Source organism: Lucilia sericata, unplaced genomic scaffold (genome assembly GCF_015586225.1).
Source record: "Lucilia sericata isolate MDLA Ls3-8-SP2 unplaced genomic scaffold, ASM1558622v1 Contig002095F_arrow, whole genome shotgun sequence".
NCBI classification, from domain to species: Eukaryota; Metazoa; Arthropoda; class Insecta; order Diptera; family Calliphoridae; genus Lucilia; species Lucilia sericata.
Window position 1 is genome coordinate 36,956 of NW_023995945.1, and position 12,167 is coordinate 49,122.

Here is a 12,167-nt window from a genome sequence, read left to right on the forward strand (position 1 = left end):
CTTCTCTTTTGGTTACGATTGCTCTAAATGAGTTATAGTGATAGTTTTAAGTTAACTTTCTCACGGGTATTTCATGTTTTTTGTACATATGCTAGCTAACGTACGTGTGAAGCAATAAAGTAAAAGAGCACTTCGCCTATATCTGATCTAAATCAGCGAATGAAAGAGAGTAAACAAGTAAGAAATTATAGTCGGGCGAGGCCGACTGTTACAAAAATAAAATGAGATTTAGTTTTCATAATAAGGTATTTAAGTTGAATTGTACCTTGTCTCAGATATACTTAAGCCATTTATTGTTTAATAAAATTGTGGACATTTAAGTCAAATTTTGAAGGGGGGTTTTGTATAGGGCTATACTATTATTATAAAATTCATGAGGGTCATCAAGGCTAGTATAGAACTTCGAGATACGAGTATATTAAACATAATTATTAATTTAAGAGCCCTATTCGGCGGGTTGAGTTGTATGGGGGCTAGGTGAAATAATGGACCGATGTTAACCGTTTTCAATAGGCTTCGTCTCCGGTACCATAGAAGATCTTTGAATTATCTTCAAAATTGCGACCTGTAATTTTATTACAAGGTTTACATGGACGGACGGACAGACAGACGGACGGACATCGACTTAGAAAATTGATTCTAAACCGATTGGTATACTTTAAGGTGGGTATAGGACCAAACTTCAGCACAAACACAATATACCCTCCCCACTATTGTGGTGTAGGGTATAAAAAGTTCTCTGACAAGTTTTTTTTTATACATGTGTGAGTATACGTATGCGTGAAATAAGGACTTCAAGAGAGCACGCTGCTCTAAATTGATTCTGTAGAACTTAATTCAGTTACTGTTAGGACATCATTCAAAACATATGACTATTTTATTAAAATTAATAAAATATCTTTTATAATATTATGTATATAAAATTTAAATATATTTTTTATTTATATTAAAACTAGTTAATTATGATTATATATCGCCAATCATAACATTTCAATCTTTTCAGTATATTCATTATTTTGTCTACTTTGTTGACTAGTTGTGGGTATATCATCTTGTAGATTATGTTGTAATTCCTCCGGTAAATCGTAATATAAATATTTTGGCTTAAAATCTGTTAAATCTCCAGTAATTTGATGTCGAGACTTTTTATTTAACTGAACACCAGTCATAAATTCGGCTTCTTTAAAAGTGGATGCTGTAGAGAATATAAGAAAATATTAATTTTAAGTAATTAAGGTGTTTTACAAATTATAAAGATCATAGATTACTCCATATATGTATTTGTCAACCGACTAGATTAGTTCAAAGATTAATCAATAAACTAGCCCATTGACTAGTCAAGTGTACTGAGAATCGTCCAAGATTTATTCATTGATCCCACAGTCAACAGACTAATCAAGAGACTAGTCCATAGAATAGTCAATATAGAATAGTCTATATCCTGGTCCATGGACTAGACTAGTCCACAAACTTGCAGATATAGCTATTTGATAGACTAGTCAATATATTATAGAACACACATAGACTAGTCCATAGAATAGACTCTAAACTGATACATAAGCTAGTACGGAACGGACGGGCATAAGTATATAAGTTCTCGTCTGTACAACAACATTTTTTGGGTTTAATTATAAAAATATGCATAAGAAATTATATGTATTATATCTATAATCATAAGTACTTACTCAAAGACCCCATGGAAGCACTGATTTCTGTTGCTTGCATTACAACGATATTCGGCTGCAAATCCATAACAGATGGCAAAGTCAACTCTTCCATTGATCTAGCGACTGTTATTGAAGCCACATTAGTATTGTTGTTGATCACATTAAGGGGTACAATTTTAACATCACTTTTCAATGATACAGTACCCATTAAAATGGGTATAGTAGTTCTAACCCATCTCTTTTTATTTTGACATATTACCAAAACTTCCAATTCGTATTGTAAACCTATGCACTTACATTCATCAAAGGCCATAGTGGGCGGGACTTGGGGTATAAAAATTTGCTGTAAATGTTGTATGATATTGGAATTTTGACCATATAAACTATGAATATTTGAGGCAATTGTCGTAATTTCAGTAGTAGTCTGGGGTGTTTTTTCATTTATAAAACCTTTATAGGTAGCAATACGATTTAAATTACTGGTTATTGAATTAAGTTTTAATTTAGCCAGATTTGTTAGTTTAATATGTACAGAGATACATTCCCCGGCTACGAAAGCTTTCTGTGGAACACTGACATAAAGTTGTAGCGGCTTCTGCCAGAATTTTAAGCAGGATTTTTGTTCCAATTGCTCTCTTTCTTCGGGTAACTGCACCGCTGCATCTAATAGTCTTAAATCTTTTAACTGTTCTATATGTAAAGCTGAGTTGTAAAGTTGTTCTATGTGATCGGAATAATCAGCATTAACTGTTAACTCATAGCGTATAAAACCCAAAGGACTGTCAAATGTCGAGGGCACATTTTGTGGTATTTGTACCATAAAATTGTAGGTATATCTTCCCGGTTCTAAAGGCTTAGGATTAGCCATTTCTGAACCAATTAAATAATTTGTAGTAGACACATAATCTTCTCTATTTTCTATATAAATTTTAGGTTTTTGTTTTCGAGATTTTTTAACCTTTTCAGTTTTCTCCCATCTGGTGCAAGCAAACCCGGTAAATTGTAGTGATAAAGCTTTAAAATATGTGCAGAAGTAAAATTATTGATATTAAATAATAAACACTTGTTACTTATTATTATGACTCATTTATTATTTTTGGTTATTCACCTTTGATTAGTATAGTACTGGTGCCGTTAATATTAAAAATCACTAGACCCTTGATAACTTCACCCGGCCGATAGCATTGGTTAGCATTTTCAAATTCTATGGTACATGATGTTGTACACATCTTCACTTTTTTTGGGATTTATTTTATTGTATTTTTTAATAACTTAAAGCGTTTACTTTTATTATTTAGCTTATGACTAGCAACTGTTTACTGTTTGTCTACTATTGTCAGTGTTTTATTTATTTTGTTTTTTATAACGCTATCACTTTCAGCTGTCGTTCGTTCGGTTTCCATTATCTTATCAGTCAATGGTTAATCGATAATTCAATATGTTTTATTTGCAAAATGCATACAAGTTATGTTAATTTTACATTTGTTTTAATCTATTTTATTGAATATCTCATGCATATTTTGAATTTAAAGAAAGTATTTAATTAACCAGTTGGAATATATGTACATACATATATCTGGACTCGGTGATTTCAGATGAACCATACGGCGGAGAACAAAAGTGTCACATATTTTTGTTGTTTTCTTTTTGAGAACTACAGCCAACTTTAGGTTTTTAATACAACCACAGATTTTCGTTATTTTTTCACATAGAACTCTTATATTAGGAATCAAAGGCCTCTCACATATCTTCTGGATCCAAGTCTTGTATAATTATATACAGCAGTTAAATTGATTCATAAATAACTGATAGGATACAAATTCCGGAAAACACCATGAATTTAATTAAAAAAAAAATATATATTTTAAGAAAATTTCTCATGAAAATTTATTTTTATAAAAAATTTTCGATAAATATTTCCTTTTATAGAAAACTTTGAATAAAAATTTATTTACACAGAAAATTTCCGATAAAAATTCCTTTCATAGCAAGTTTCCGATAAAAATTATAAAAACTTCTTGTTATAGTAAATTTTTGATAAAAATTTCTTTTTATAAAAAATTTTTGATTTCTTTTTATACAAATTTCTTCTTATAGAAATTTTTTTATAAAAATTTCTTTTTATAGAAAATTTTTGATAAAAACTACTTTTTATAAAAAATTTTCAATAAACATTTGTTTTTATAGAAAATTTTCGATAAAAATTTCTTTTTATAGAAAATTTTCGATAAAATTTTTATTTTATAGATATTTTTCGATAAAAATTTCTTTTTATTGACATTTTTCGATAAAAATTTCTTATTATAAAAATTTTATATAAAAACTACTTTTTATAAAAAATTTTCGATAAAATTTATTTTTAAAAAATTTTCGATAAAAATTTACTTTTACAAAAATATTTCTTCTTATAGACATTTTTCAATAAAAATAACTTTTTATAGAAATTTTTCGATAAAAATTGCTTTTTATAGAAATGTTTCGATAAAAATTGCTTTTTATAGAAATTTTTCAATAAAAATTTGTTTTTATAGAAATTTTTCGATAAAAATTTCTTTTTATAGAAATTTTTCGATAAAAATTACATTTTATAGAAATTTTTCGATAAAAATTACTTTTTATAGAAATTTTTCGATAAAAATTACTTTTTATAGAAAATTTTTGATAAAAATTTCTTTTTATAGAAAATTTTCGATAAATTTTTTTTTTTTATAAAAAATTTTTTATATTTTCAGCAGTTTTTCTATATATTTTTTATTTTGATAAACATTTATTTTTGTAGAAAACGTCACGCACATTAATTGACAATATCTTAGGACCATTCCTTCCAATTCCAATATCAACAAGTAAGAAAGTATAGGGCGTGACCGACTATAAGATACCAGTTATGAATATTAAATGTGATTTATTTTTTATAATAAAGCATTTATCTTCAATATTACCTTCTTCCGATACATTTAAACAATTTATGGATGAAAAACTAATTTTCTGAAAGAGACTTTATATGGGGGCTTGGAGCAAATATGGACCAAGCCTGATCAAATTTTGTAAATATATTTATACTTATATAGTATTTATTTGTGCCGAATTTCATCGAGATATTTGTTTTTATAAGTTAATTTTGGACATTCAAGTAATTTTCTGAAAGGGACTTTGTATGGGAGCTAGGGTCAAATGATTTTAATCATTTTCAATAGGCTTCGTTTTTGGGTTATAAAAGGCGTTAATCGATTCAGAAAACGATTCTAAGCCGATTGGTATACTTTAAGGTGGGTATAGGACGAATATTTTTGTGTGTTATAAACATCAGCAAATAAAAATATATATTTTCCCAAGATATATGCAGTTAATGATGCTTAACGTGATGTGATCAAAGTAGACTTTTCATTGGAAATGCCCATATATATAGAACTATATTCTAAGACGATCTAGCTATGTCCGTCGGTCTGTCTGTTAAAAGCACGATACAAGTGTCCCTCCGGAAAACAATTCTAACAGTCATATCTGTTTTAAAATTACAGTATATCGATGAACTTCGACATGATCAATAATACATGTATAAAAATCTCTCTACCAAATTAAATCAGGATCGGTCTATAATTGACCCAACCCCCCACATATAGTCCCCTTCAGAAAATGATTTTAACGCTCATTACTGTCTTCAAATTCATCGTACACATGTTTTATACAAACCAAAATCTCTCTAACACATTGTAAAACGATCTGTCCATAATTGACCCTATCTCCCATATGAGATCGCCTTCAAAGTATTAATGGTTTAAAACAAAGAAATTTGACATAAACAAGTTTAATATGAACGATGATTATCGGCCCATAATTGACGATGGTTATCATCCCATAATTGACTTTAACGCCTGTATATGGTTATAGGCAATGATTATTCGATATGTTACAGATATCGTAACTTACAAAATAACAGGTTTCCAAATCACTTTAGACATGATATATTAAATTTCGTTGCAATATATGCAATAGTGGACGAAATTATTTCCAAAAAACTAATTGTTTAACCACTGTGAGTTCACTTTACTGTTAGCATTCACTGTTAAAAGCTCATTCTGAAAAGCTTTTTAAATAATTAGTTTCAAACAAGTTCTGTTATTTAACATATTTATTTTACTATTACAATGTCTGTTATTAAAATATAACATTTGGTATTTTTTTTTGTCCATATTATATAAATTTATGTTAAAATTTTATTTATTTATTCATTATTGTCATTAGTTAAGAATTGTTTTCTTTTTAGAAAGGCATTATTTGTTTAATATAATAATTATTTCAATTACATTTTATAATAAGACACAATAAAATTTGTAGTTATTTTTGTTTAAGGCATTTGTAATTTAGAATTAAATTAAGCAAATTCTAAAAATTATTAAAAATTTTTCTAATTACTTTAGATTCATAAAATCGTTAAAAAACTATTATGTGTAATTATAGGTTTGTTTAATCAAGTTAATGTTATTTAATGTGATTTTTAATAAATTTTGATTACTTAATAATTTTTAATTAAAGTTTAGCACTAGATTGATACAATTTAGTCTAAATTTTTGGCGTAATTTATAAGAGTTATTAGTAGTTTGTACAATTTTTAATATAATTTAAATAAAATTATCTGCAATTGGTCATAAGCTTCCATATTGTACAATACTATATTTCTTTACATTTTACAAATTTGATAAAATAAGCAGAATAGTCTCGAGTCATGTGAGAAGTTTTAAAAAAATTATATTCGAACCATGCTTAGACATGATACTCTCCTTTTTTGGACTTTTTAAGGAGACGTATGGCGTCCTGGTTTATTTATTTATCGATCTCAAAATCGTAAAAATAAGAAATTTTTAAAGTTTAAAGGAATTCTTAGAATTTAGATTTTCCGATTTTCGTAATACGATATTTTAGAAGGGGATTTGTAAGGAGATGGTGTGTGAAATCATGGGCCGATTTTTAACCTTTTTAATTCGTTCAAATTGTAATAGTCCGAAAATCATCTCAATTCTCAGATTGAAATTTTAATCTTAGCAAAGCACAATATGGACGGACGTGTTTAAATTTCACAAATACTGCAATTTTGACTCTATATTATGGCTAATATGGTTTTTTTAATAACTTGTTTTCATATAACTATAAAACTATACCTGATTTATTTTGTTTCAGTTACTAATTCAATTTCTCACCACACTAATTGTCAATTTCAAGCTGTACACTTTCATCGGAAAATCCTAATGATTCTAAATCATTATCATTATAATCCTCAGTCTCTGCAATCGATTCAATATCAGCCTGACCAGCATTTTCACTAACCGCGGCCATAACTCTAGCCACAATGTCACTATTACTGGACTGCTTACAAGCTACACGTTCGCATTCGTTTGCTTCTATATCCTCGACAACAGCACCACTACAACTTAAAACATCCAGGGTATCTAAAGATCTTCCCGTGTGGTCTGTATATATAGAACCATATGAATTATAAATATTACCCGATTGTAACAAAGAATCATTAGATTGACTCGGAGCCTGAGTATGAGAATTAAAGGTATTATAGCCGGGAAATTGTGGCAGTTGTATGTTAATACGACGATTTTCTTCAGCCTTAAGTTCGGCCACTTCTAAGGCCTGTTGCTTGAAACTACCAAAAGTGGTGGCAAAACTAAAGGAAGGCGGTACTAAAAGAAAAATTGTAATTTCTTAACATTTTAAACAAATTGTTAACACAACTCCACTTACAGCAACTATCATATGATGGCGGTTCATCTTCCAACATCTTTTCCACCGCCCGATTTAATTCCGCCTCTTCCATATCCTGTGAACCCATTAAATTCTCCAATTCCTGTCGCAAACGCAAGGTTGGCTGTGATGTTACCAAACTGCCACCCAACGTACTGCCACTGCACAAATTACAATCACGATTAAAGTTACGTTGCATTATTCTCTGTTCCTCTTCGAATTGCCTCAATGGCACTGTGCCAATGACCACAGGCACTGAAATATCCGTATCATGATGAAAAGCACCCGTTTTTAGTTTAACTTGTAATGTATAATGTATGAACACAATATAGTTGAGATTTAAAGTTGACCTTGGTGTATCGGTTGGTATGTAAACATTACCCTCATACAAACGTTTGGTCAAGCGCAATGTACGCTCAACGATTGAACTCTTTGCCAAAGATTTTGTATAGAAATTACGTTTTACTGGTTTACGCGCCAAAAATACATAATGCTGTTTTAGTGAGGCTTCTACGCCCATAATGTCATAGTGTGGCGACTGATTGTCTAGTTCGAGAAAATATTTTACATGTTGTCCGGGTATAAAGCCCGAGTAAGGTAGCATTAATGTAAAACATAGTGGTCCCGATGTACATGGCCATTGGCAGAGATATTTGACGTTTTCCTCTTTAACCGGTAGCTGGAAATATGAAAATTGTTTATTTAAAAATTAAATTTTATTAACTAAGAAATTCCATTTCCTATTTTTATACCCTACACCACTATAGCGGCGACAAAAAGGGTTTAGGCAGAGGCGGAAACGTAAGGAAGGCCTAACGAACGAACCAACAACGAACACAACGAACTAACTACGACTAACAAGGAACTGAACGAACGAACAACGAACTAACTAACGAACTAACGAAAAAACTAAAACGAACGAACAACTAACTAACGAACGAAGAACGAACGAACTAAACGAACGAACGAACGAACACGAAAACGAAACGAACGAACGAAAACGAACGAACGAACGAACGAACGAACGAACGAACGAACGAACGAACGAACGAAACGAACGAACGAACGAACGAACGAACGAACGAACGAACGAACGAACGAACGAAGAACGAACGAACGAACGAACGAACGAAACGAACGAACGAAGAACGAACAACAACGAACGAACGAACGAACGAAAACGAACGAACGAACGAACGAACGAACGAACGAAACGAACGAACGAACGAACGAACGAACGAACGAACGAACGAACGAACGAACGAACGAACGAAAAGAACGAACGAACGAACGAACGAACGAACGAACGAACGAACGAACGAAAACGAACGAACGAACGAACGAACGAACGAACGAACGAAACGAACGAACGAACGAACGAACGAACGAACGAACGAACGAACGAAAGAACGAACGAACGAACGAACGAACGAACGAACGAACGAACGAACGAACGAACGAACGAACGAACGAACGAACGAACGAACGAACGAACGAACGAACGAACGAAACGAACGAACGAACGAACGAAAAACGAACGAACGAACGAACGAACGAACGAACGAACGAACGAACGAACGAACGAACGAAACGAACGAACGAACGAACGAACGAACGAACGAACGAACGAACGAACGAACGAACGAAACGAACGAACGAACGAACGAACGAACGAACGAACGAACGAAGAAACGAACGAACGAACGAACGAACGAACGAACGAACGAACGAACGAACGAACGAACGAACGAAACGAACGAACGAACGAACGAACGAACGAACGAACGAACGAAACGAACGAACGAAACGAACGAACGAACGAACGAACGAACGAACGAACGAACGAACGAACGAACGAAAAGAACGAACGAACGAACGAAAGAACGAACGAACGAACGAAACGAACGAGAACGAAAACGAAACGAACGAACGAACGAACGAACGAACGAACGACGAACGAACGAACGAACGAACGAACGAACGAACGAAAGAACGAACGAAGAACGAAGAACGAACGAACGAACGAAAACGAAAACGAACGAAAGAACGAACGAACGAACGAACGAACGAACGAACGAACGAACGAACGAACGAAACGAACGAACGAACGAACGAACGAACGAACGAACGAACGAACGAACGAACGAACGAACGAAAACGAACGAACGAACGAACGAACGAAAAGAACGAACGAACGAACGAACGAACAAGAACGAACGAACGAAAGAACGAACGAACGAACGAAACGAAACGAACGAACAACGAACGAACGAACGAACGAACGAACGAACGAACGAACGAACGAACGAGAACGAACGACGAACGAACGAACGAACGAAACGAAGAACGAACGAAGACGAACGAACGAACGAACGAAAACGAACGAACAAAACGAAGAACGAACGAACGAACGAACGAAAACGAAGAACGAACGAACGAACGAAACGAACGAACGAACGAACGAAAACGAACGAACGAACGAACGAAAGAACGAACTAACGAACGAACGAACGAACGAACGAACAACGAAACGAACGAACGAAACGAACTAACTAACGAACGAACGAAACGAACGAACGAAGAACGAACGAACGAACGAACGAACGAACGAACGAACGAACGAACGAACGAACGAACGAAACGAACGAACGAACGAACGAACGAAAGAACGAAACGAACGAACGAACGAACGAACTAACGAAACGAACGAACTAACGAACGAACGAACGAACGAACGAACGAACTAACTAACGAACGAACGAACGAACTAACTAACGAACTAACTACGAACGAACGAACTAACTAACTAACTAACTAACTAACTAACTAACTAACTAACTAACTAACTAACTAACTAACTAACTAACTAACTAACTAACTGATTGACTAATTATACATCCATATACAAATGAGAAACATTTACCTTTGAAAACTATTTCCAACTATAATTCTATATTTTCAACTAAAATTTTTAAATTTCAACTAAAAATATAAATTTTCTAAAGAAAATGTTCATACTAAATAAAAATTTTCTAATCTTACCGAATATTCCGGATGAAAATTTAAATCCAAGGTCTGTATTACACATATAGGCTTTCGGAAGACTTCATCAAAACTCCGCTGTTTATCGATGACCACAGAAATATTATAAGCTATATAACCATAAGGACCCTTAACGGATGATGGGCAGTCGGGTGGTATGCGTAAAGTTAAAACGTAAACATGTTTACCGGCAGCAAAATCGGAGTTATCGAAAACATTGGCACGTGAATACAAATACTGTTGACGACCACAATAACTGGCCGTTTCTTTGCCACTAATGGACCATTGAACTTTGGCCTCGCCCTCCAGTGTAACATAGACAGCTGAGAGGCGTTAAAATGAATGAAAATAAAATATAATTAATTATTACATCACTACAAAAGAAAATCTTTGCACTCACAATTTACTCGTTTGATTTTATCGGTTTTAAGTATAATGCGTCCATTAACATATTCACCAGAAGAATAAATTGGATTTAAACGATCCAATTCAAAGGTACAAGTAGTGGGCATTTTATTTTTAATATTTTTTTTTGTATTATTAAAATATTTTTATTATTTAATTTGTAATTTTATTATTTTTATTTATTCTAAATAAATACACAACCTTCTTCTTACAGCATCCCTTTGCAAATAACTGTGTGTTTTATTATCCTGCCAAATTTTCAAATCTGTAGTAGTTTTCATTTCAATTGTCTAGGATTTATTTTAGTTTTTTGTTTTGTTTTTGCTTGAATTTTTTGGCTTTTTTGTGGGAATCAATAAGTTGGCGCCATAGAGTTTTTATAACTTTTGTTGTCATGTTTTGTATTTTAAATCAAACAGACACTATAATTGTAGTTAGTAGGTTTCTTAGTTTACATCCTTATTTGCCATCTTGATGTGAATATTTTGAATTAGTAAACCTTGACCTCGTTTAACACACGATATGTAATATTCAAAAATTTGTCTAAATATTTTCAAAGTATAGTTGTTAAAAAAGTATCATGTGTAGTAAATAATTGTTTTTTTCTTCTTCGTTCTTACATACATAAGTAGATCTTATGAATTTTCCTTAAATTGTTTTTTCCTCTTCTGTTTTTTAGCAGCTTGTTATCCTTGTTTTCCTTCATTATTTTGTTAGATTTATGAATAAATGTATTTGTGAAACCCATACTCCCTGACTGACTTGTGTCTGTGGCAAGGGTATGTTTATATTCTTGATACTATTTTGGTTTAATACGTTTTATTGGTAGTCAGGTCATGTGCTTCAAAGTAAATGAACTAAGTATTTTAACTGTCAATTGTTTTTAAGTATATGTGGAAATTTCTAAAAATTTTATGTTCAATAGAAGATAAATTATACTTACAATTAAGCAAAAAGGCTTAAGTTAAAAAAACATTAAACTAATTTTCAGATGGACACTTTGTATGAGGGCTAGGGTCACTTTAGGCGCTTATATAAGTCTCAGTTGTGCAGTTATGAGCTAAAAGTTCCAAATCGGATGGTCTAGTTGTATAGCGGTTAGGACAATAATTTGGCCGAGCCGTTCAAAATTAACTGGTGGGATTTACGTTTATATAAAAGTTATTTGTACCGAATTTCATCGTGATACCAGTATTTTTTAGTGAATTGTGTAGTTTCAAGTAATTTTCTGGAGGGTACGTTGTGTGGGGGCTAGAGTCAAATCATTACGAAAATCGGCAATAATTAAACTTATATAAAACTAAA

At 32.1% G+C, this 12,167-nt stretch overlaps 2 protein-coding genes across 2 annotated transcripts; both read right to left on the minus strand.

Annotated features, from left to right (window-relative positions):
* Positions 1-902: 902 nt before the first annotated feature.
* Positions 903-3,002, minus strand: LOC119613375. The gene is made up of 3 exons (XM_037969406.1): positions 2,776-3,002; positions 1,686-2,681; positions 903-1,195 (listed from the first exon to the last, which is right to left on the minus strand). Exons 1-3 carry the CDS (start codon positions 2,894-2,896, stop codon positions 981-983), a joined length of 1,332 nt encoding a protein of 443 aa, XP_037825334.1. The 5' UTR covers positions 2,897-3,002; the 3' UTR covers positions 903-980.
* A 3,244-nt stretch (positions 3,003-6,246) lies between these two features.
* Positions 6,247-11,067, minus strand: LOC119613376 (arrestin domain-containing protein 3). The gene is made up of 4 exons (XM_037969407.1): positions 10,858-11,067; positions 10,458-10,780; positions 7,416-8,094; positions 6,247-7,354 (listed from the first exon to the last, which is right to left on the minus strand). Exons 1-4 carry the CDS (start codon positions 10,967-10,969, stop codon positions 6,867-6,869), a joined length of 1,602 nt encoding a protein of 533 aa, XP_037825335.1. The 5' UTR covers positions 10,970-11,067; the 3' UTR covers positions 6,247-6,866.
* Between the last annotated feature and the right edge of the window lie 1,100 nt (positions 11,068-12,167).